General features: G+C 32.7%; 2 protein-coding genes across 4 annotated transcripts in view; one reads left to right on the top strand and one right to left on the bottom strand.

Annotated features, from left to right (window-relative positions):
- Nucleotides 1-2258, top strand: part of LOC108914756 (aquaporin AQPAn.G) — a 62134-nt gene extending 59876 nt beyond the window's left edge. The window contains exon 6 of the mRNA XM_018720635.1: nt 2052-2258. Within this exon, the coding sequence (XP_018576151.1) occupies nt 2052-2180 (129 nt within the window). The 3' untranslated portion in view covers nt 2181-2258. The remainder of the gene's footprint in view (nt 1-2051) is intronic.
- A 33-nt stretch (nt 2259-2291) lies between these two features.
- On the bottom strand, nt 2292-26675 carry LOC108914754 (ethylmalonyl-CoA decarboxylase-like). Of its 3 annotated transcripts, XM_018720634.1 has the most exons (5): nt 26618-26675; nt 24955-25118; nt 24406-24760; nt 19530-19645; nt 2292-2365 (listed from the first exon to the last, which is right to left on the bottom strand). In XM_018720634.1, the coding sequence occupies exons 2-5, from the start codon at nt 25106-25108 to the stop codon at nt 2358-2360; spliced, it is 633 nt and encodes a 210-aa protein (XP_018576150.1). In that variant the 5' UTR covers nt 25109-25118; nt 26618-26675; the 3' UTR covers nt 2292-2357. The 3 variants fall into 3 exon arrangements, with proteins under 3 accessions (XP_018576150.1, XP_018576148.1, XP_018576149.1); XM_018720632.1 differs by lacking the exon at nt 2292-2365 and having other exon boundaries at nt 19021-19645; XM_018720633.2 differs by lacking the exons at nt 2292-2365; nt 26618-26675 and adding an exon at nt 26046-26133 and having other exon boundaries at nt 19021-19645.
- Nucleotides 26676-27064: the final 389 nt, after the last annotated feature.

Here is a 27064-nt window from a genome sequence, read left to right as displayed (position 1 = left end):
ACTAGTGCTGGCAAAAACCGGAAAAAAGTGAAACCGGTTAACCGGGTTCCGTAAAAACCGATTTCAGATAAAACCGGTTAGTCGAATAGTTGCTAAAACCGGTTATTCGAATAACCCGTTACTTGAATCGCCAAAACCGGATACCTGAAAATCGGTGCTTTACAAAGACAGACCCGGAGAAATTGTCTAAGGTCAATTACAATCGGACAAATCGATGTCTAAAAAAAAAAAAGGAAGTAGATTATCGAATAATCGGTTATTTGAATAATCGGATATTTGAAGATTCGAATAACCGAATAACCGGTTTTCGGATATTTGAAGAATCGAATAACCGAATAACCGGTTTTCGGATTTCATAAAAATCCGAATTATCCGAAACCGGTTAACCGACTATCCAAAAAACCGGTTTCAGTTGCCAGCACTAGTAAATATGCATTTTAATTTTTGGTTTTTTTAATAGCGTATTCGTATTCTATTCATTTTCCCCTATATTCCCTTAAAATTAACGACATTATGACTTAATCACCTTGTATATTTGGTAATATAAAATACAGGGATATGGTTTACACACTGTTTTGGACTAACGTTCGTTATTTGATTTTAGGCGTGGAATTAACCCTCTCGTAGGGCTGGTTGTGAATTTAATGCTCACAATATTATTTTAGAATGTTTTCTTAAAGTATGTATTTACAAATTGCTGGATTTCATTATAAAACTTCTTATCCTCATCCTATTTTAGTGATGTTTTAGTGTTTTACTAAAAAGTAACCTAATAAATCATTCTTTGGCCTACGGATTCGGATTTTACATGAAAGAATACACTAAATCTATGTACTGATGTCTCTGGTACAGAAGTTTTCAATGTGGAGATGTGTAATTTAAGATATATACGTCAAATTTGGAAGAGTTTAGTTCCTTTATATTAACCAGAAAGTAAACTAATCAGTGGCATCTGAATTAGTAAGGATCTGAATGAAGAGTTTGAACTGTCAGAAAAAGTTATGAAACATTAAAAAACAGTGAATGTTTTAGGAAAAAAGTCACAAAAATTTTAAATGAGGTGTTTGGTATTTGAAACCTCTCAAATCCTCTGGTTAGTTTTTGTTCAAATTTTTTATGAAATTATGTTACTATGAGAGAATTTGAAATCTGTACCTACAATGGTTCTTGAGCAATTAATCAAAAACTGTTTCACTTCCAATCTTTGAAAAATCATAGTCCTTAGAAATAGTTTTAGGATTTTTTTTACTTTTTCGTTTGTTTTGACGGGTGAAAAGTTTATCGCATCGTTGCTGTTAGAGCGTACCTATATTATAAATAATAATCAACAGCTCTTGACTTCCATACCAGGGAGGCCGGAAGAATTAAGATATAAAGTATTGAAAAAAAAAATAAATATAATTGGGCAGCTTTATTTTAAGTACTATTTAAAAATAGGGAAAATGTTATTATTCTGAAAATTCATTCTTCTGCTATTGTCCGAAATGAACTTTTCAATTACTTTTTCCATTTCTCGCACCATTCATTTTCAATTCATTCAATTTTTCATTAATGTTAGTTTGTCTTTAAACTTTTACAATGTTTTACAAAACACAAGAAGCAATACGTAAGTAATAAAATTTTACACTACACCTGAACAGATTACGTTTAATAAGAAAAAAAGCCGTGAATAGCTACTATTTGGTTACGGTTGGACTAGACAGAGCCCAAACTGCATAGTAGGTAGTTTACAGAATTAGAAGCGAGCCACGAGAAGCCCACGTATTCAGATTTGTTCAAAGGAATTTTGCAAGTCGAGCTAAATTGACTACACATTACAAATTTTACATTTCCTTTTTAATGTGTTTCATAAGGTTAATCATCTATTTAACTATCCAGATAACAGTGTAAACTAAATTTTAAATTAAATTTTTTTTACCATGAAAATTCCTAGGGGGGGCCCGCGCCGCCTCAGAGCCCCTCGCACTAGCCGTCACTGTAGATAATTTAGTAGTGTGGGGATTTTACTTTGGTATTTTGAACAGAAATTTAATTCAATATGTTTATTTTAGGTGTACTGGATTGCTCCACTAACTGGAAGTTTTATAGCTGCTCTATTCTACAGGTTAGCATTCACTAAAAAGGTTCCATCCTCAAATGAGACTATACCAGAAGGACAACCTTTAAATGAAAAACCTTAAAAAGAAACAAATACTCGTATATTATAAATAATCATACACGTTACCTTTCATTTTATTATTTTATAATGTATTTTTAATAAAGATTTTTGTTATTACATTCATTAACTACTACTACTTCTACTAGCAGGGTGTAGGGGGTCCGTTGATGGTCGCTGAAGAGTTCTTTGAATTGCTCTCTCAATAATCTGAAAGTTCGAAATTTTGCGTTCAGAATTTGGTAAATATTGTTGTCAAGCTCAGTTATGCATAATTACGTATGTTCAGATGTGAGTTATGTATTGTTGTCAGTCACGTGGTAAATAAATGACTGGGAACTGGTAGGGTTGGCTTTGTAGAGATTTGATTTGCAAGGTTACATTTAGTAGTTAGTCCACACTGAGGAAAAATATCTTTATTCATTTAAAAGTCGGCACGTACTGTTTGGAAATTTTTGTTTGTAAAAGATATGTAATTTTAATAAAATATAATTATTATGCAAATCATATTTTATGACGTAAAAATATATATCGTATATCGTATTCCTTAAGAAAAATTAATTTATTTAACAGCACAAAAATTACGTGTTAATGTCACGTGTAATGTAATGTTAATTTGTCACGTAAGCATACTATTTTTTGAATTGAAAATATGAAACTAGAATCGCATAGTCAGTATTTTGAATATAATGTACCTACGTACAATAATGGTAACAACACATACCTACATAATAATAACTATAATAGTAAATATCATTGTCAAATTAACTTATCAGGTACAAATAAAATGAAGCCGTCCACGCTTTGGTCACAATATTCAATGTTGCGGTCAACGTTCCATATAAAAAAGGGGATTGATATAAGCAGATATTCAAAGTTACGTGCTTTTCTCAAGAGACAAAATGTACCGAAAAAATCGCGAGTATTTACAAAGGAGCAAGTTTGAAGATGTGAAATCCGCCTTAATTATAAAAATTCCCAATACCAAAACTAAACTACTGTGCTGGGAGACAATTATTTAAGTTTTTATCGAAAATATATTGCTTTACATCCATCCGAATTGGTAGAACGTCGATTATTTTTCAGATATGTTAATGGAAAGTGTCATCGAATGGTATTCATAAAACCAGTGCCGTCTCCCAAGAAGTGCCAAAATTTTTGAAGCTGGACAACTGGAAAGAGTATAGTGGACACGCATTACGACGAACGTCTGCTACCCTTTTAAGTTGACTTGTCTTAAAAGACACGGATGATAGAGGATCGAGCACTGTGGCGGAAGGGTACATTGAAGACTCACTTTTGAATAAAGAAAATATGCGAAGAGAATACTGAAATTTTAAACCAAGCACCGTTGTCATTTCTGATTTCACATCTGAAAACAATATTAAGTAACAAATTTTTTATATGGAAATAAACAATACTTTCCATTAATTTAATATCAGGTATTTTTATCTCTGTTTCGGATCACATCCTCATATCCATGGTTCGTGCCCAAAAAAAGTGAATGTCGTTTTGATCCAATTCATTACATATTTCACGAGGATGTCCAATGTCCTCTATGTTATTAGGCCGATTTAGATGATTTCTTAATTGTGTTTCTATCATATCCCAGACATGTTCAATGGGATTGAGGTCTGGACCACTGCCAACCCATAGCACCAATCCCAACTTCCACGTTCCACAAGTCATGAGTTGATTTGTTATAGCAGTAGATAGAGTATGTGTGAACAGTATATATGAAATTATATACACAAAATACGCGTTATTGTAATAAAAACTCGGATAGATTTATTAAAAACAATATATTAATATAATTAAAATGGGTACATTTGTTTATTTAAAAAAAATGCTCGTATCAACGCTTTTCAAAAGATATGTATCTATAAATTATTAATATAGATTAAGGTTATTATTTACTATAAAAATAAATAATAAATATAAAATGCATTTCAATGAAAACTATACATCTCACGAAACATAAAAGAGGAAATCTGGAAACAAGAAACACTTTATTTAATCGTGTATTTCCTCCACACAGAAAGGAAAAAATAAATAAGTAACCTCTTGCGTCAAAAAGGTTGGTAGATTTTATAAACTCAATTTTGTCTAATCAAAAATATTTTACACTGACAATGAGAACATCGGTGGAATATGAGTTCACTATTTCACAATTTAACTTACCATGATTGTGTTACATTTTTTTAATAGTCAGGAACTTTTTCTCAGTGCGGGACATTTCTGGTTAGGCAACACCACAGACAAAATAGCTAATGCACCAAACAGCAGAACAGCAGTTTTAAATTTCCGAATTTTAAGAAGATTCAAATGCAGCGGTCGCCATTCCTAGACAATGCTAACGCGTGTCCTAGCAATGCATCACAACAGTTTAGCAATGTTGTCACGCGGGCACGCGGATCGGTTTTGTGCACTTTTTTTGTCGATGCGTATTTTTTGTGTTACTTAAATGTATGATGTAGGTATTGATAAAAATGCTTTAAAGAATGAATGAATACCTATGTAGTCAACTTCAAATCGAATATTTTTTCTAGTATTGACATACTGCAGAAAATGTATTTCCATATAAAAAAATTCATATTAATATTTTAAAGTTAGTATATAATTTTTAAAGTTAGTATATAATTCTTTTTTAAATATTTGATGGTGCCATAATTTTTATAAATTTATTTAATATAGGTACAAGGTGGGTTATTAGTACGTTGCCGAATGGAGGTATATGGTTTTTAAATACAAATGTTGTAGGATTTTTCCTTTATTAACCTTTGAGGTTATCAAAATTTTAAAAATAACATTAAAAATTTTAAAACCTCATACAACTTACACGTTTTTAAATGGAGCACCCCGTATATTACTCATCTATAAAAGCTGTTTTTACATTGACAATTTATTGATTAATTAATTCAGGAAGTCGTTCATCAAGAAATTGGACAAGTGTAAGGCAACAATATGCTGTCAAACAACTTCATGAAATTGTTCATCAAGTTCTCGACAAATTAGAACATGTTCTAATTTTCGTCAATTTCTTCGTGAAGTTTAGAAGTACTAACGCAACAAATTTCCAGCCTCAGATAAGTAATGAGGTTATGTTATTGGAATATGTAAATAATTGCATGGCATCATACTAGTTTTGTATTGTTTTTACTGATTTGTAACAAAACCTAATATTTATATAAAATGAGTTAAAACGGTACCGCTGTTGTACCACTACAATTATGAGTGGTTGACATTTTTGAAATTTATTTGCTTTGATTTATTGGTAGAGCTGATTCATGTGTCAAAGAAATTCACGAAGTCTGTAGCAGTGTAAAACCAAACCGTTTACAGATAAATTCGTGAATTAATTCATGAAGAACTTCGTGAATTTATTCATGAACAAATTATCCATGTATAAGAAAAATATGTATTTTCTCCTTATTTAAAAAATATATCAAATGTTATTTGGATCAGACTTTTTTGACACAGGTAGGTACCTACCTATTTAGGAGCCTATTTAAGTTTCAATTAAGTTAGAATGCTATGAGAAAATCAAATTTTTCCTGTGTACATTTAGATATTTAGTATGCAGAATTATGAGATTGTTATCGTTGAGATATCAGATTTTCATTTCCATGTTGGCCTATTATTACCTCCTTGAATAAATAAAATTTGATTTATGATTTATTCGAAACTTAGAACACTTAATTTTTTAAATAATAATATCATCTACATCTACACTAATAAATTAACGAAATGTAGTAGATTATTATTTTTATCCGCTTTTAATTTCAATTGTGGAGATATAAAATGGGCATTACTTTACAAAATATTGTAGAATACAAAATCATTCAAGTACTGTCTGATAAACCGATTCTAGTTCCCCATTTATCACATTAACACATTAAGACCCTATATCAGATTTATAAACTCATTTTTTATATCAATAATAAGTATATTGATAGGAAGCACAGTAATTTAAACACTTTATCAATTACTACAGTTTATTTCTAAAGTTAACATACAACGGGTAATTAAACTTAATACACCAAGAGCAGCCTTTCACCGGGGCACCGAAAATACAGGGTGGTCACAACGTAATGGGCCAAAATTCATGGGTAGATTTCCCAAGTAAAAATATTGCGATTTAGCCGAACTTACCTTAGTCCAAAAGTTGATAGTTAAAGAGATACAGGGTGTTAAATGTAAAATATTATTTCAGTTTTTTTAAATTTATTCCTTAACAAATGCAAATATCCTCACAAAATTTTGGGGATTGGAGTTCGTTGAGTAGAGGAATTGAAATCTATTCACATTTTGGTTAAAGTTCATAGAGGGCGCTAGCTGCAGTAGATTGAATGTGTTAAAAACGACATAACTTTTTTGTGCTTTAAGGTATCTCATCTTTGGTTACAAATTCTTATTTTCCAACTATTTTTACACAAAAAAGGTAGACTTTATGAAAGAAGCTGTCTCGCACCGTTTCCGAGATATTTGGCTTTGAAACTTCCAATGCTAATAGTTGAAATAATTAAAATAATTTAGAAATGTCAAAAACAAGGGTTTATTTAGAATTAAAAATTGTAATGAACAGTAAAATAGTAAACATTAGTAAAAAAATATGCCTTTTTGACAATAATTGCTTAAAATATCCACCTCTAACTTCAATACATTTATCAACACGTTTATTAAAAGATTGTCTTATTTTAAAGTATAAATCCTTAATGCGAAATGACTTTGCAGCATTTAAAACCTGCTACTAAAGTTCTTCTCAAGTGTTTATAGTTTCTCCATAAACAACTGATTTCATGTAACTCCAAAAACGAAAACCTCGGCATTCTATCTCACATTTATGTACGAGTATACAATTTAATTTGTAAGCTAAGATGTGATTTTAATTAGATACGAATAATACTTAATAGAAATTAGCATACAAATGACAGTAATAAGACAAGTGGAAGACGTCAATTATTTGATTTGCGTCCAAATCCTACTTAAGAAACTTTACCACTAAATTAATAATACCTGTAGGTACTTAATTGTAATTTAATGCAACAGCATTGGAAGTTTCAAAGCCAAATATCTCGAAAACGGTGCGAGATAGCTACTTTAATAAAGTATACCTTTTTTGTGTAAAAAAAGTTGGAAAATAAGAATTTGTAACCAAAGATGAGATACCTTAAAGCACAAAAAAGTTATGTCGTTTTTAACACATTCAATCTACTGCAGCTAGCGCCCTCTATGAACTTTAACCAAAATGTGAACAGATTTCAATTCCTCTACTCAACGAACTCCAATCCCCAAAATTTTGTGAGGATATTTGCATTTGTTAAGGAATAAATAAAAAAAAACTGAAATAATATTTTACATTTAACACCCTGTATCTCTTTAACTATCAACTTTTGGACTAAGGTAAGTTCGGCTAAATCGCAATATTTTTACTTGGGGAATCTACCCATGAATTTTGGCCCATTACGTCGCGACCACCCTGTATAACTGACGACTTCCCGATTGATTTTTCGGAACCTCCGTAATCATTTTTAATTTATTCTTGCAAAACAATATTACTCTCTGTCGTCACATATTCTCACTGACCGGCTGCGGCTCTCGCAAGAAAATGTTACATAACAATAAAAAAAAAAACTAATAAAGAAACAACCCATATCTAACAATATCTAACACGACCATCCTGACGCTGGCGACGCTCTCGGCGCCTCAACCTGCATGACTCCAATCTGGGAAGGAAGACAGTAGCAACTCTTCTCCTAACTTTACTTGTTACTGCCTGTAAACAAATATATTCCTGGATCAAACCACGTGCATNTCACATATTCTCACTGACCGGCTGCGGCTCTCGCAAGAAAATGTTACATAACAATAAAAAAAAAACTAATAAAGAAACAACCCATATCTAACAATATCTAACACGACCATCCTGACGCTGGCGACGCTCTCGGCGCCTCAACCTGCATGACTCCAATCTGGGAAGGAAGACAGTAGCAACTCTTCTCCTAACTTTACTTGTTACTGCCTGTAAACAAATATATTCCTGGATCAAACCACGTGCATAGAGGTAGAGACCGCATCCTCTACTTAGCTCTACCTTTAACGGGACAGAGACTGAAACATGCGAACGCACCTGTAGAGACCGCAGCCTCTACTTAGCTCTACCTCTAACGGGACATAGACTAAAACTTGTAAACGCACCGATAGAAACCGTAGCCTCTACTTAGCTCTACTTCTAACGGGACAGAAACTAAAACTTGTAAACGCACCGGTAGAGACCGCAGCCTCTACTTAGCTCTACCTCTAACGGGACAGAAACTAAAACTTGTAAACGCACCGGTAGAGACCGCAGCCTCTACTTAGCTCTACCTCTAACGGGACAGAGACAACTATGCTCACCTGTGTCTACAGTGTCATCGTCCTCATTTTACAGAAATTCCAAAATTTCTGTCATGTCCAAAGAAAGAGACCACTGAGACGGACATGGTCTCAACTGCTCTTTTGCCGCTTTGGTAATCACAGTAAATCCGACCTTCTGAATTTCGTATCGACCATTTTCTAGACACTTTATTATTTCATACGGCCCCAGGAACTCATAATCACTTTTGCTTATGTGCATTTGCGAATCGCGGTGCATGAGTACAAAGTCGCCTGGATTAAACTTGACAGTGTATCTTCTTTTCCTATTGACATCATCTGGAAACCGGGTCGATGATAGTTTTTGGGCTACACGTTGCCTATCCAAACTTCTATTGAGGATTGGAGTTAAGTCAGCTGATACATTTTTCAGCACTGCCTGTATTAATGGTATGGAACTTCGTATTCCTAAAAGCAGTTGTAGAGGAGTGGTTTGGATGGCCTTTTGGATGGTTGTATTTAGCACTAGTTGTATTTTCCATAGCCCACTCGGCCACTCTGACTTAATTTGAGTTTCGATTCTCAATAAGTTTCTAATAGCCCTCATCTATCTTTCGACCTGACCATTGCCACGATGAATATCATTGATGTTCAATTTTCCATTGTTCTAAATACCTCGGGAATTAAGTATTTTTGAAGCATGTCGCAGAATCCATTATGATTTTTCTCGGAATACAGAATAACACCAGAACGGACTGAATTTTCTCTCGAGCTTCAACGGTTGTGACAGATTTCATAGGTGTAAGAATGCAATATTTTGTAAATGCCTCCACAATTACCAGAATGTGTTTATATCCATCTGAAGACAATGGCAAGGGACCCAAACAATGCATGTGTAGCGTATGGAATGGTTCTATCGGTTTTTCTACTGGATTCATGTAGCCTTGCAACGGACCGGTTCTTGTCTTCTTTACTGCTCACACTACGCAATGTTTGACATAATTCTTAACGAAATTCCTCATACGGAGAAACCAAAAATGCTCAGCCATTGATTCATATGTTTTCTCAATGCCTCACTGCTCATCGTGGAAAATTCAAAGCAACTCCAAACAACTTTGCCTAGGGACGTACCATTGTAAGTTTACTGTTTTGTCTGCATTGACTTGCTTGTGATATAACATTTCATCTTTTTCAACATACTGGTTACGGTCAAGTTTTCCATCATGCAATTGTCTAAGAAGGTTCTGAACTTCTTCGTTGCCCTTTTGTTCTATGTATGCCCAATGTCTTATTCCTTTCGCCGATATTTCTCTGCCAAGGTATTCTAATGAAGACTGTAGAAAGCGACACTTTCGAATATTGAGTGAGAATCCTGCGGCACTTAATGCATCCAATTCTTGACGTAAATAAATAAGACCTTCTTCTACGGTATAACTTGGTATCAATACGTCATCCAAGTATACGAGGGCAACTGTATCTTTAAGTGTTCCCAATGCTAAATCAATTGCCCTTTGAAAAATCGCTGGAGCATTGACAAGCCCAAAGGGCATCCGAAGATATTTGAAATGACCGTCAGGTGTGACAAAGGCAATTTTCACGATAGACTCTTCATGAATGGGAATTTGATGGAACCCTGATACCATATCTAGTGACGAAAAGAAACGTCCCTTCCCCAGTCTATCTAATTGGTCATCGTTGAGGGGTAATGGAAATCTGTCCTTTACTGTATTCCGGTTTAATTCACGGTAGTCGACACACATTCTGAAAGAACCATCCTTTTTCCTCGTAAGGATGATTGGACTGGCGAATGGCGGCTCAATCGGGCGAATAATCTTATTGGCAATCAGGTCGCTGATTATTTCTCGGACAGCTGCTCTTTCACTTTCGGCCAATCGGTAAGGTGAACGGGTTACAATCATGTCTTTTTCTAATCTTATTTTCATACTGACATTGTTTACAGCACTAACTTTGTTTCCAGTGGTGATCATTCCCTGGTAATCTCGAAGTAATTCTTCTATTTTAATGCGGAATGCTAAAGGAGCTTCTATTTCACATATGCCAGTTGTAAATGAACTTTCAGTTATTCGGTTTATACCTCAGACTGATAAATAAAGGGGACGCCGTTATTTACATTCGATAGTGAAGTGTTGATATATGTGTATTTACAAACATTGGTACTTGTGACGTCCTTGACATTGATGCCAATGTTACATTTTTATCTTTATAGCTTGGTACAGCGGTCATTTTAATTGATTAACGTACAAGGATCTACCTCATTCTTGACCTCGATTTACAAGTTAGTTGTATTGTAATATGCATAGACTACGACACTATTTTCTTGCAACTTGTTTTATAATTATAGATTCTGAATATCCGAAAAAAAATACAAAAAATACATTATTAAAATTCTTAGCAATACAAACGCCGTAATGCGGCGGCTACACGACAGCGACTTGCCTGCACGGTATGGTTTGCACGATAAACACGGAATACTGTGTTGTGGCCACACGATGCAGGTAGGACCGTGCAGGCTGCAGACACTGCAGGCAGCAATCAGTACGTTTCTCAGGAATATGTATCCAAGCGAAGAATTTTTGGTATTAGCCTCTTTCTATTTTACATTAGTAAAAAAAAATAATAAATAGACGTCATCCTTCAAACTGGTCAAAAAATGGCTTCTGAGCAGAAATATACATTCACATATAAATTTAATGAAGGATTTGAGAGAAGATCCCGACTATTGGCGTAATTATATGAGAATGGATGAAATGGCGTATACTGAATTACTAGGATTGGTGATTCCTTCATAAATCGACAAAATACTGTAATACGCGAATCTATGTACATATGTACAGTGTGTTTCACTTAAAGTCGGGACACCTCCGTATTTAGGAAAAAGGCCTACTTTTTGATATTATATTTTTTGACGTGATCTTTTCTGCGGCCTACAATCATTAAGAAAAGATCCTCAAAAATTAAAAAACATATTAGGCATTTTTTCAAGAAAAAATTGATAGCATTTTCGATTTGATCACACCTCACCTAAATACAAAGTTTCATTATTATAGCTTTTACAGGGTGTTCACAAAATAGGTGCAAACTTCGAAAAATTCCACGTATTGCAGAGTATCCTGTATTAAGAGTGGAAAATATGTTCAAGATATTTTTCATAATTTTATTAACCGAAAGTATATCCATGCAGTTTTGATTTCACTCATACAAGGTGCTCACAATAGGACAAGCAAATTATATATATTTTTTATTATACCAGAAATGAGTTTCACAACAAAATAATATTTAAATATTACTGTTTTCTGTTAGTCCACATAATTTGGTATGCACTGGTCAATTCGTCTCATCTAATAACTCTCCTCGACTGATGTGGTGTTATTTGTCGACATGTTTGTCTATTACATAAAAATCAAGTGGCGTCAAGTCTGCAGCTCTTGACGGCCACTCAGCTAACGGACTGTTGCGACCTATCCACTTTCTCGGGAAATACTCATTCAACCAATGACGTACCTACTATTACCGCATTATGAATAAGTGCTCCATATAATTGAAGGTAGAGGTTCTGTCTTACATGCAGAGGAAATACATGTATTGAATCCCAGAAATCATTGTTTAAAAAATTCATAAAAATCTCGCGTTTAGATTAACGCAAAAAAGAAGGGCCTAATTATTAAATCACATAAAATCCTACAAAACACGTTAAATTTTTAATTAGATTTATGTAATATAATTAGACAAGCATGTCGACAAATAACACTACATCAGTTGAGAAAAGATATTAAAAATAAGAGGAGACGAATTGAAGAGTGCATGATGGACTAATAGAAAATAGTAATACATATTTAAATATTATTTCGTTGTGAACTCATTTCTGGTATAATAAAATATATATTTAATTTGGCTGTCCTATTGTGAACACCCTGTATGAGTGAAATTAATGAAACTGCATGGATATACCTTCGGTTAATAAAATTATGAAAAAATACCTTGAAAATATTTTTCACTGTTAATACAGGACACTTTGCAATAAGTGAAATGTTTCGAAGTTTCACCTATTTTGTGAACACCCTGTAAAAGCTATAATAATGAAACTTTGTATTTAGGGTTTTGAGGTGTGATCAAATCGAAAATGCTATCAATTTATTCTTGAAAAAATGCCTAAAATGTTTTTTATTTTTTGAGGGTCTTTTCTTAATGATAGTAGGCCGTAGAAAAGATCACATGACAAAAAATATAATATTAAAAATTAGACCTTTGTGAGTACCTACTACCACATGAAAAAAAGAATTTTGGAAATCGGCCAAAGGGAGATCATATAGAGATTTAAGGTTTTCTGCCGCAATTTCTCTTAACTGAACACCGTGCGCCGTCCACACGCTCAAATTTTACCGTGCAAACCGAATTTGCACAAACAAAATCTTCAGCAAGTCGAAGTTTACGCAAGCCGCGCTTTTCAGTTTGTGCGAGATAACGTTTTGCCGGCCACACGTACGGGCTTCCCGATACAAACTGGTTTGTGCGGTAAAGCCTGTATGTGTGGCCGGCCCATAAGTGGCATCATTGCCTGGTATTAAACGGTACTATAAGGGACGCCATTATTACAGTCTATTATTGTCATAGAAAACTTAATATTAATATTAGTACTATATTTTCTATGATTATTGTGAAATCGATATTAGCCGAATTCAGTGTTTTGTGTCTTTTTAAACTGTTTTTTTATTTAATTTCAATAAAAATGCTAAAGCGGTGTATAATATGCCGACAATTACAGGAAAAGAGCCAAATATGTGCTCCTTTTTTTCACAAGTAAGTTTGACATTGTTTCCATGGGCGTTCTTACAAGGGTGTAAGGAGTCCTAAGTATTTTATTTGTTAACTTATTCTTTGTATTTTGATACTATCACTATCTCTGTGTTTATTTGTAGAATACCATAAGATCCTGCGATACGAGTAGTGTGGCTAGAAAATTTAGCCATATCTGAATATGTTTTATCAAAGGATAATTATGTCTGTTCGAAGCATTTCCGTGCTACAGATATTAAGGTAACAGTAACTGGAAAACGATGTCTCACACATGGAGCTGTCCCTATTAATACAACATTTGGAAGGTAATACGTTTTAAAAAGGCAATAAGAATAATTTAACAAAACATTTTTAGCAGTGTTGATGAAAAGGTTGTGCCGTCTCAAAGGTTGCTCCGTTCGAGAAATTGCCAGTAAAGGAAATTTTATAGATGTTGCTATAAAACATCTTCAATCACATGTTGTCCCTGATCCGTAAGAGAGGAGCTGTCAATGCTATGAACTCAAAATTCAGTTTATTTTTGTTGCGTGCATTTAAAACATGCTTGGAACATATTTATTTTACCATACGATTAAATGTTGTTCAATGTAATTTCATTTTTTCGTTACTTTTAGTACAAATATGTTTTGTTTTATTTGCATTGTTTATATTCCAACAGATTTTAATGAAATATATATTTGCTCCTTTTCTTGTAGTTTTATTTAAATTATCTATTTAAATAAATGTAGTTTTTCCAGTAATCGATAATTACTATGAAATAATAGAACTAATAGCAGGCAATGACATTGAATGCATCGTATTTTGTAGCATCGGATACTTGTAAAATTATGTATGTATTGGTAGTTATAGTATAATGACAGTTTCAATCGAGGAGTTTTCTTTAATCGTTCTCTTGTTCTGGAAATGTTTTTTAAAATATTAATTATAGATTTTGAAGAAACCACTAACTTTTTCCTATTTATTGTCTATTTATTACACATGAAAGCTTAGATAATCTAGCACTTCTGATTTTATCAAATTCTATAAAAAGTCTAATTTTTATGATTTTCTTATATTATGACAGATTTTAAACCTAAACTCGGTATGCCACTGTACCAGGGACCATTGTGTTTACTTTATATCATTTTTGTTTATGAACATACAATAAGTTGAGGTTACATGTTTACACTGTGTACTGAAATAGGGAATGCGGTTTCCCCTTTATTTATTACTCTGAGTTTTATACCAGGCAATTGACGACGTATTACACAGGAGCCGTCGTAATCTGTTATACTGATCAAGCTCTGGTCTTCATACAGATTGCGTCTTATAAAAACATCGTAGTCGAGGCACCCATCTGGTACAAAAACATATGTAACGACGGTGTCAATAATCGTTATCTTGTTCAACATAATACTGCAAGGAGACACTCGATCTTCGAATAAATGTAAAAATTTATCTGAAATTAGCGAAAGGTCTGCGCCTGTATCGATCAAGGCCCAAAATGGGCTCCTTCTGTTGCTCCTCTTCGTTTTCCTGCACTACAATAATTAATACTTCGACGTTTTTCTATAGCTGCTTTAGTATAGCAGTTCGAGACATCATGACCCCGCTTAGTACAAAATGTGAAAATTTCACTTTGATTTGGGGGCATGGTAAGAGACGAGGACTCAGCTTGATTAATTGAAGTTGAAGTTGCAGTTTCAGGGAGCAATCTGCGTCTTTTAGCCCGGCAATTTGCTTTAACATGTCCCATTTTACCGCACTGATAACATTTTTTTAAAGCCTTTTCATGTCCTTCACTAGCTGGATAGCTTCGTTTAGAAACTAACGGATCCCCGGACTTTTTTCGAAACTCCTTATCATTAGATGGTGGTTTCACATATGACGACAAAAATACCAAGAGCTCGGTAATCGTATAACAATTAGCATTCATTATGGCATTGCGTACATCTAGTTCAGAAATACCATTTCAGACCAATTCAAGGAGGCGTCCCAAATTTCTTCTAGACGGAAATGATTCCAGAAAGTCTTTACGGAAGGTAACCCAGTTTCTATTTTCAGGATTCCAACGGTCGAACCATCTTTTCACGTTATTTGCTAAGAATCGACCTACTCTCGCCAACATTTGCACATCAGACCAGCCTACCTCAATTTTTATTTGTTCAACTTGATTCACCCATTTGCTGGATTCATTTTCCACTGGACGAAAATAAGGTAGATCAATCTGTTCAATAGATCGCTGTGACTTCAGTACCCTCACTAGTTCAGTTAATAACGCTTGGGTGGGGTCACTAACATTTTCACTATTTCCAGAAGCCATACTTGTTCGGCACACAATGCAGTTTCACAGTCCACAAATACCTTTTGAGTTCAATCCCACTTCTGATGATAGGAAGCACAGTAATTTAAACACTTTATCAATTGCTACAGTTTATTTCTAAAGTTAACATACAACGGGTAATTAAACTTAATACACCAAGAGCAGCCTTTCACCCGGCACCGAAAATATAACTGACGACTTCCCGATTGATTTTTCGGAACCTCCGTAATCATTTTTAATTTATTCTTGCAAAACAATATTACAGATGTTTTATTACTCTCTGTCGTCACATATTCTCACTGATCGGCAGCGGCTCTCGCAAGAAAATGTTACATAATAATAAAAAACTAATAAAGAAACAACCCATATCTAACAATATCTAACAATATGCAACTTGTTTTTATATTGCTTATTTTGTTGTATTGCCTACATTATTCCAATGTTTTGTGATAACACAAACAGCGTAAATCAGCAAACTGATATTAATTTTCATAAAATATAATAGGATGTAGAAAAGGCAACATTTCAAATATTCTATGAAATAAAATTTAAAATTGTGTTTACTTGTTTCATAAACATATTATGTAGGTTTTAATGAATAAATGTTGTTCTCTACAATGGTCGCTTTTTTAAGTTAGACCAGTTAAATTTAAAACAAGTTGGAGGGTGACCCAAAAATGTACCGAATCTAGGACAAAACTTTTTCCGATTTTTTATTTAGAATACCTTTAAATATTACAATATAAAAATAATATAAATATTACAGTGAGGATTTTTACTATCGATTCGGAATTTAAATTGTTATGAAAAGTATTAAATATGAAAGGTAGGTATGTACTTGCAAAGCAATTCACAATTTACGTTTTAATTAATAATTCTGGCTATAGTTTTGTTGTCTTCTGGTAGGAAGTACCTATTCACAGATTAAAATACCTAGTAAACAAACTAGTGGTACCTATTTTTTTAAAAACATACCATTTTGTTACCTTTTTTAATAAACTTCATATTCAACCACTTCTTGAGGTTCCAATATTTTTATTAAATAAAATTTTCAAGAAAATTAAATATGAAGGTACTTTTCTTAATGAAATGTTACATTGTTTAAATTTTTTGTCACAAATATGAGCACTACAAATGGCATCTATGATATGCGACACTTGTGTCAAAAATTATTTACCTATCTGGAGAAATCAGTAATAAGAGAGCAGTACCCATCTAAGGATACGCGGTATATTTTTTGGTTAGCCATATTTATTTACCGGTAGGTACGTTGACAGCAATCTTTATTGAAAGTATTTAATCTTCTGGGTTATTGGTCAAAGTTAATAATTTGTTTATAAAACTATGTTTCCTTTCGTTTCGGGTTTTATCCCATCTTCAGATAACAACATCACAGCTCATACAGCTCCCCAACTGTCTTGGCGGGAACGGTTAGCGTCGATTCCGCCGCGCAGCGTTTATGCCCCGCCTTCCAGCGGAAAAGACGGCTTTGGCGTTCGTTCAGGCGAGTAGCGACAACGGGTAGTAAGAATTGCAATCATAGGCGTGGGTATAATTTCGTTGATTTATTTTTATTTTATATAATAATGAAAATGAAGATACCTTATTTGGACAATTGCAAATGCTAAACGATAACTTTGTTGAGCTCATTTGTAACACTGAAAAGATATTTCAAGATAATTTTGAACAATTATCCACAAAAAATAACATTTGTAGCACATTTCTTGAATTAATTAAAAGACTACCTTTTAGTCATCCGTGTCATTCTTTTCCGAAATAATTTGTACTTAGGTTATATTTAAGGGTTAGAATTTATTATACGTTATAAACTATAAACCAAAATTTTAGGAATATTCAAAAAATAAACTTATAATAATGGAGAAATCTGTAATGACTATATTTTTAATACTATATATTATGTTATTATATTTTTTTGTATATTATATTGTAGGTATGATTTATAATATGTATATTAGTCCAGGCTGTATTGTTGCTCCCGCTAGGAACATGATTCTCATTCGATTTTTTTTTCATAATCTTACTAAAAAAATGACCCTTGAATCATATCCGCATGTTGCCAGACGTTACTAATGGTCAAAAATTGTTTAAACAATTTTTTTTAAACAAATTCGTAATTTTCGATTTTTTCGCTCTAAATACATTTTTATAGGCTTTTTGGGGTATCCTGAACAAAAATGTTCATATGCAACTTTTCTCTAAAATCTTCTATTTTCGAGATATTAACGATTTTTTGTTCGAAAAAAACGCGATTTTAACCATTTTCTTCTCTAAGGATTACGTCAGTAAACAGGAGCTTACAATAAGGAATTTTAATTACTCTTCAAGTTTTCTTTTAATAATCCGTATTAACTCCAAGTACAAAACCTATTACATATTTAAAATACCCATTTTCTATCGTATTATTAAAATTACCTACTACGGTACTGTCAGGTAGAAACTAAATATTTTATTTCAATAATAAAAATTCTTTTAATCCAGCCCCGACTATTCCGCTTAATCTGAGAGAGTTAGCAGGATTCCGTCCCGCTTGGTTCTCGACCGCCACATCAAAGGCGCCGACACGGACTCTTCCAGCTGTATTAAGCTGTGACAACATCACAAAACATGGATAAAAAATGTTTTCTTATGCAATTAATTAAAATATTGGTAAACAATATTGTTTAAAATCTTTATCTTTAAACATATTATGCAGAACCTAATACTATTAAAATTTTTCTATTATATTGTCAAACAATTTTTAGAAATTAACAAGTTAAGTAACTTATTTAAAGATAAAGATTTTAAACAATATTGTTGACCAATATTTTAATTAACTGCATAAGAAAAAAATTTTATCCATGTTTTGTGATGTTGTTATCTGAAGATGGGATAAAACCCGAAACGATCGTAATAAACAATTGTTAAAAGGAAAAATAGTTTTATAAACAAATTATTTACTTTGACCAATAACCCAGAAGATTAATAACTTTCAAGAATTAATTATATGGTCAGGAAATTATATATTAAAGTGCAATCTTTTATATGATAAAATACAGAATACCCAATAAAAGATTCGCTACATTGTTACACGTCCTGTATAATGATTTTTTTTAACCAAATTGGAAGTCTACGCACAAATCTAGAAACATTAATATCAAGCTTTTGAATTCTCCCATTCCAAGGTGAATTCATATAAAATAAATAATTAATAAGGTAAAATCGTATTTTTAATTCTAACTTGATTTATTTTTTTAAATGCATTAAATGTATATGTATACCTAGACCTAGTTATTACTTGGCAACACTGCCACACGTAGAAACCGCTAGAATGCGCACCTATTACCAACTAGAAGAGTTACCACGCCAAATTTTATTATTGGATGGCACTGATGGCAGCTCAGAAGAGCCTGCATCCTTTTTGGGTTGCCAGTTTCCAGCATTAGCTATATTGCCTGTGTCAACACTAAGTTCGTAAAATTAATAATTTTTGTGCAATCTTTAAAATTTACGTTCCTTTACAGAATTTTGTAGCTGCGGGACCCAAAATTTATATTTGTTCAGGGCCTCGTGAAAGTATAACATTCCACTGTTGTTTACCGTTATTAAACTGAGTACCTGTCAAATTTTTCATTAAGAAGTAATGAGAATATTTTCTCAAATTATATAAGGTGGAAGTACAAGTGTAGTAACTTTTTTATTTAGTTATATGTCGAATATGTTTAGCTAACGCGTTACGATTAAGCTCACTACCCCAAGTGGGGTAAAATAAATCACGTTCAACATCCAAACTTTTTTCAAAGTTATTACTTAAACCAAATGCTAGAACTCTTTTGTAATTGTGAATAATTGTACAGTCATGAACTATGAACTGTTTGATAAAATTTAAAGCTTCCTCCATCTTACTTGAAGTATTAACTATTTTATCAGCTAGACTTATGGAAATACATTCTTCAGCACTGTAAACTTTTGACGTTAAAAGCATTTCCATTGCTTTTCTTTCACCGATAAGCTGGACAAGCCTAAAAAAATAAAGCAGAATGAGCAAGCAAATCTATTAAGCTAGTTCAAATATTTTTTTTTCTAGAAGTTAAATAACGTTCTTCGATACCAAAAATCTAGGAAGCCACTACTCTTTGGGCTAGTAATAATTATTATCTAAAATGAAAATAAAATAAATGTTTCAATATTATTATAAAAAACTCATACCTGGCAGTGAAATTATTAAATATTGCATTTTTCTTGGTCTAACACCATTGGCAAAGACAAACGTAAAAAATAGATCAATATTTTTGCAATTTACTTCGGAGTTTTTTCAAAAATACAAGATATTTCTTCGAAGATTTCATTATTTAACAATGTTCACTATGTCAGGAACGTGTTTTTATGTTAATAACATTTAAACATATTTTTAATTTGAATTTTAGATAATTAGTAAATACTAGGTACGTATTTACTAGATAATTTTAGTATAATTCAAGGCTAGTTGGGGCATGCAGTACTAGCAGTAGTTGTTTCCCCCCTATATGAACAGTTAGGAATCTTGTCTGTGAGGTAACCTCTATTTTGCATACCCAAGTGTTTGGTATCGAAGAAATTTGACAGGATTTTTTAGAAAAAAAAATATACTGCACTAATGGGAGTTAATAGTAAACACATATTTTTAAAAAGCAAATATAGTTTTGTCATGTGCTGTGTTATGTTATTATTGATAAAATGTTTTTTTTTTCTTCAACTAGGTAAACCTCGAATAAAAAAATATTAAAACCTTGTTTCACAGAGTTGCATTATGAAAGTTTTAATTTCACAGTTACATGTGCAGGATGAACCAAATTCGACATTCTTTGGGTTTTTTCCTATTTCCCGAAGAGATACCTAGTTTAGACATCAAGGGCATTTTCTGCTCTGTAATTCTTGGTTCTATAACTTATTTTTGTGAAAATATATCATTTTTGGAAAGAAGACTTTTGCACAGTTTTTTTACATAGTCCGCGAAATTTTCCTATAAACACCAAAAATCCATTTTTTTTTGTAAATCAATTGTTTTTTATAGAATTCAGTTTATACCTAATGCAATTTGTAGATGTCATCGGTACATCAAATCAAACATATGTACAGGGTGTCTCATTTTTAATCTATGATACTTCGGGAGCAGATAGTACAACAAAAAATAATGGTACTTTGTCATATAAACTTATTTCGAAATCTCAACCGTTTTCGAGATACAGGGTGTTAATAACTAAGAAAAAATCCATTTACTATAAATATCTTCTGAAATAATAGAGGTATTTGACCCAAATCAAGTTTCCATAAAATGTTGTAATACTAAGGCTTTTGAGCCACCAGTGGCAGAGATTGGTACTCATTCGATTATTTTATAAAAAAAATAGTACGGTCCTGTGCAAAATAATAATTGATTACATTTTGTCGATATCTGTCTCTGTTTTACAGCAAATTGGATTTCTCTTTTTCCTTTCAAATTAGCCAGATACTGTGCGTTAATGAATTTTTTTAATTCCAGAATTATTTCGGCTAGTTTCAACTAATTGAATTAAAAAATAAAGTAGCATTCTACGAATCAATAATATTATTATTTGATTATTACAAGAACTTCAACAGAGTCAAGAGTTTCCATGCTTTTTAGATTTCTCAAACATTGCCAGTAATTTTTTTGCGTAAATAACACCGTTTCAGTAAATAAAATTTAAAGCAAAAATAAATGTATGACAACTTACAAAATATGAAATCACGAAAATGTAACTAAAAGGTTAATAATAAAATAATTCAATGCTAAAAATTAAATTAACAACAGATTAATTAACTAATAAATAATTATTGCTGCTACTAACAGTAATGAGTACATTTTATAATAGGTGTTCAAAATGGGCACCATTTGCCCCAATACATGCCCTGGACGGTCTTAAAATATTTAATTGTTTGCGCTGGAAGTGAACCCTGTCTTCTTTTAATTGATCACATGCAGTTGTTATACGACGTATTAATTGTTCATCTGAATTTATTTGGACCTCATACACATAATTTTTAATTATGCTCCATATGGAGAAGTCCCTATTTGCCAATCCATCTGTTAGGGTAGTTTTCAACTACCCTACCAAATGAGCAGGAGCCCCATTTAATTGCAACCACATATTCCTCCTTAAAGCTAAAGGTCCAGCATCTTGCATAAATTGAAAAAAGCCTAATAAGTTGACTTTTACTTATTAAAGATTCTCTTGAAGTTCTTGTAGTAATCAAATAATAATATTGATTCGAATAATGTAGTAAAAAGGAAAATCTATGAACAGAGGCGGCCTTAGGGGGTGGCAAGCAGGGCAATCGCCCGGCGCCTCGCTCTTGCAGGGGCCTCGCGCAACAACCCGAGTAAAAAAAGTTTATATTGAAAACTTTATTTTATCCTTAGCTATTAGTTATAGAGGTATAAGACAATAAAATAAAGTTGGTTAATTCATAGTAAATATATTAACACTTAGCTAGTAATAGGTGGCTAAATAAAATTTCTCATAAATAAATCTATTTAATGATCGATATCAAAACCAATTAATTTATCAGTGATTTGTTGACTGTAAAACATAATTGAAAAATATGTTTGAATATTGTACCTTATTTTATCATTATTAAAAATGTGTCGTCTTTGTATTTGTTAACTTATCTCTTAAAATAATATTTGAAAACTCAAAATTCACAACTTTTGCATTTCTCCTAAATCATCAGAAATATCTACATTCGATTTACAATCAACCTACAAAATCGGTGACTACTAGGACGTTATTAAGTATTCCTATATGGGTGGCAAGATAATGTAGACGTTTAAAAAATATGTTTTTGAATCCAAACCGCTCTTTTAATCAAAATTCTACGAGAGACCCAAAAACTTCCAAATGGTATCATCTTTCAAATAAAAAATAATCGTCATTATTGCCCAAAATAGGATAAAAAAAAACTCTGTATAACACCAAAATGTGTATATTGAAAGCAAAAGTCCACACTCCAAAAATAATCAAAATCGAATATGTATTCGAGTTATTTACAAAATTCAAAAAAATTTCACGTACTTTGAGGCCAAACGATGCGATTTCGGATATAGGTGAATTAGCCTAAATCTGTATATTTTGAGTACACGAATCTGTGGTCTTCCGTTCTATTCTCTTGATTTTTATGTGTGTATTGGTAACGTTGCGCCACAGGCGCTATTTAATTTTTTTTTACTTAATATTGGTAGTCGATTTGGTTATTTCCATTTTTTATTTTTTTTACTATACTAACTCTAACAATTATTTCTTTTCCACATAACGCCCGCGCATTGAAGGTTGCAAAATTCTAACTTAAGTCGCGTCCGAATCCACGTGCCTACTCTCTTATTTCCGAGGTCAGGCGGAAAGTAGAGAATTTTTCAAAAATTCTAGTGGCAGCAGTATAACTACCAGATAACTTTACTTCCTTTAAGGGGCTGTAACGAATACACGTGGTGTATTACAGCGCACAGTATCTGGCTAATATGAAAGAAAAAAGAGAAATCCAATTTGCCGTAAAACGGAGACAGATATCAACAGAATGTAAGAGCCATTTTTTTGTTGCGTTTGGCATGCCTTTCAGAAAATATGATCAATTATTATTTTGCATAGGACGGTACTATTTTTTTTTATAAAATAGTCGAATGAGTTTCCCATATCTCCGCCACTGGTTGCGTAAAAGTCTTGGTGTTACAGGATTTTATGGAAACTTGGCCCAATATAAATTACTTCAAATTTAGTTCAAATACCTCTATTATTTCAGATGATATTTACAATAAATGATTTTTTTTTAATTATTAACACTGTATCTCGAAATCGGTTGATATTTCGAAATAAGTTTGACATACATACATATGACGAAGTACCATTATTTTTCGTTGTATTATCTGGTCCCGAAGTCTCACAGATTAAAACTGAGACACCCTGTATATCATATAAACAGTTAAATAGGTAAAAAATTGTTTAGCAATTATTCTCCGAAGAAAATTCTTTGTGTAAATATATGATATATAATTTGAAAGTAAGATTTACGCATATTTCAAAAATATATAGTGTGAGCGAAAAACAGACAGTTATAGAAAAATATCGCGTATGCCACTAGATGCTACGTAAAACGATATATAAAAATCCTACTTACAAAAATCAAATATGTATTTTCTCAAACAAAATAGTGATAGGTCATCATAGAATATAGCCAAAATTAAAAAACGCCCTATATCTCTGAAATGTATCAAGATGTCGAGATAATGTGTTCACCATTAAACTTTTCAGAAATATGAGAAATCCTTCAAAAGTGTGGAATTTAGCCCATACTGTACATTCTTGAAATGACAAGTTAACAAGTACAAGTCTTTTATGAATATTTTTAACGGTCATGGCAAAATAATTATATATTTAATAAAAGAGTTACAAATTGGGAAAGTTGAAGAAAACATCATGCTGTTTTAATGGATCAGTCAGATAATATTGAGCCTCTGATGACTGAAATGGAGCGGTCAATCATTTTAAGAAAAATGTGGCAATTAGTAAATTTTATAAATGTTACTAAATGTAATAACTGTACAATTCATATAAATATTCATAATAATTAATAAAATGAAATGTTAATCAAATATTTATATTTATTTATTTATACTCGAAATCTTTTTTCTCTAGGGAGGTAAGTTACCTCACTTACCTCCCGTTGTCCATAGCAACTTCCACTTCTATATCTACTAAATATAAGATATGGGACAAGTTAAAAAGATCACCTCGTCGTTCCTCCAAATGCAGTTATAAGTCCCATGTTTCCTTGAACAAACCCTATTTGAGCATTATCTGCTACTAAAATATAATCAGAGAAAATAGATATCTCTGCCCCACCTCCTAACGTGGGTCCATGCAGAAGAGAAACAGTAATTAGAGGAAGTCCCCTAAATCTTTTAAGGATGTCCTGCATAATGCAACTCATATAATATCCTTCTTTTGGCGTTCCAGCGGATCTTGCGAAATCCAAATCTCCTCCGGAACAAAAGTTTGATCCTAAACCGCAGAGTAAGACAGATTTTCCTTCTTTCCATTCTTCCAATTCATTTAGACATCTTCGAAAATCTACCATCATTTTTCCTAAAATCGTTAATTAAAGTTAAATTTATACGTCAATACCTTTCAAATAAATCTCATATACTCGACTGCAAAAATATTAATATATTAAGCATCTTAGATTGGTTAAACAATAACCTCTGTAGAAAAGTATTTCAAACAATAGGCATTACTTACATAGTGTAGATAACTATTATTTATAAAATTTATTAAATTACCACTAATAGCATTTCTTTTTCGGGGGTGGTTCAAATAAATTATAGCTATTCCTTCTTCAAAATATTCCTTTGAAAGAAATATTTCACCTCCATCATATTTTAATAAATTTGATTCCATAACTCCAAAATCTACATCCTTAATAAATTCAGCCATGATTCGGAAACTAAAACAAACATAATAATGTTATTATACATGTTACGTCTGTCATGACGATTTTTATTAAAAAAAAATTTCTTCACAATAATGAGAAGATCAACGCCGAGAGTTCTCCGTTCCATCGAACGATGATTACAACGTTTGCCATTACTGTCATTCCTTCCCCCGAGGTCGCGGACAAGAGCCAAGAGCGAAAGATTTTTCGACACACTATCGGAATCCACCCCGACGGTGATCGAACGTCACCTCTGGGTTTCTGTAATTATTTAACCAGGACATATTCGCATTGGAACCGCTGCATTTTCTGTATTGCACTAGTATATTAAAGCGTTAATAAAATCACATATCTGACATCTATACAGGGTGAACTTAAAAAATCGGTACACAAACTGTCTCATAAGTGTTACTTTTCTAAGGTAAGTGTCAATATCGCAGTGTCTTTTAGGACTACCCAATAACTACAAATTAGAGCATGTAACATCAACCTACAGCATTTTGAGCTCACAATGGCGAAGGAACGCAAATCAGCTTCTTTCGTTGACGACGTCAAGAATGAAATATATGAGATGCCCGGGAACCACTTCACCAGCGAGCAGGAACCTAACATCCTAGCACCGAGGGTGAAAACGGACACAGGCCGGTAAGATCTTTTCGAACCCTTTATGAGAGTCTACGACCCTCTTATGATGTCAAGGGGAGATGAAATAGGTCAAATCCACCGAGAGCTAACCAAACCGAGCAATATCCACGTCTTGGCGCTCAACGTGAGGCCATGAGAGAAGAACGACAACCAACACAGTTCAATCCACAACATGACGCACTTCGTGTTGCCAAATGAACAAGAGACCTATTTAAAAACGGAGAAGACCTTTACAATACAATGCTGCTTGCATCTCTTACTTATTAAAACTGTAACTCTAAAATGTACACTCACTCATTTCATTAAAACTTGTCATATCCGTATTTAGATATATTCATTCACTCGTTATAGAATAGTACATTGTGTAACGAGTGAGGAAAAGTTGCCAATAGCGCAATAGCAGAGTTGACGCACGAGCGAAGCGAGTGTGGAAAGCGCCCAAAAACTTTTCCGAACGAGTTGCACATACTATTTTCTATCACAAGTGCGAGTCGTTATGGGACCTATAGAGTAGGGGGTTATGTGTACGTAAAGTGCCGTTGTACATACTATATGGCACTTTCCGTGCACATAACCCCTCCCCCCCTTCGCTATAGGTCCCATAGCGAGCGCGCGTGATAGAATATTAATAATAAACATAAACATATATACTTCTACAGTCTTTTTCTAATAAACTTATTTAGAAATCCATACATTAATTAATTGATAGGTTACGTTGCAAAATTGAGGTAATTGCGATTATGTTATAATTTTTCCGTCAACGACAATTCTGATTATTATTAGATACTATGTGCCTAAATGTTTATTACAACGTAAAAAATCACTGTGTTTAAAATTATTCAACAACTATTTTTACTTTTACTTACATTTAATTTAAGAAATGTTTAACACGATACTAAAAGACACAAACTGTGAGAATTTACTAATACATAGATGTTTATACATCATACTCCAAATTCAAAGGTCAACATTATACATTTACATCGACCTTGAAGATAGCATAACACAAAGTGAGCAAAAACATTTTAATTAATAATTAATTTAATTAATATAATAATAATTACTCAGTAAAATAAGAGGCTCGAATTAGTTAGGTACCTTAACCCTTTGTTTATTAATAAATGCAATTTAACGTTTTACATACCTATTTTATATTGCTATGGGAGTAAATGTTTTACGAAAATTTACATATAGGTACATGCATAATATATGTGTATTTAGTGTTTAAAGTGTTTAAAATGTGACTTAAATGCCGTGGCGCATCTAGCATGGGTTAAGTGTGTTGCCCACTGGCCGACACAGCTGAACTTCGC

This window comes from Anoplophora glabripennis, unplaced genomic scaffold, assembly GCF_000390285.2.
Source record: "Anoplophora glabripennis isolate ALB-LARVAE unplaced genomic scaffold, Agla_2.0 scaffold1200, whole genome shotgun sequence".
NCBI lineage: Eukaryota > Metazoa > Arthropoda > Insecta > Coleoptera > Cerambycidae > Anoplophora > Anoplophora glabripennis.
Note: the sequence above shows the minus strand (reverse complement) of the source record. Positions and strands in the feature narration are given on the sequence as shown.

What these genes read in the sequence shown, in the direction of transcription:
- LOC108914754 (XM_018720632.1), bottom strand. Translation starts at nt 25,108, where the DNA reads ATGGCTGAATTTATTAAGGATGTAGATTTTGGAGTTATGGAATCAAAT. An exon ending in AAAAAGAAATGCTATTAGTG is followed by an intron (nt 24,761 to 24,954) that starts GTAATTTAATAA and finishes TAACGATTTTAG; the next exon opens with GAAAAATGATGGTAGATTTT. An exon ending in GCATTTGGAGGAACGACGAG is followed by an intron (nt 19,646 to 24,405) that starts GTGATCTTTTTA and finishes TTATTTTTTTAG; the next exon opens with GCTTGTCCAGCTTATCGGTG.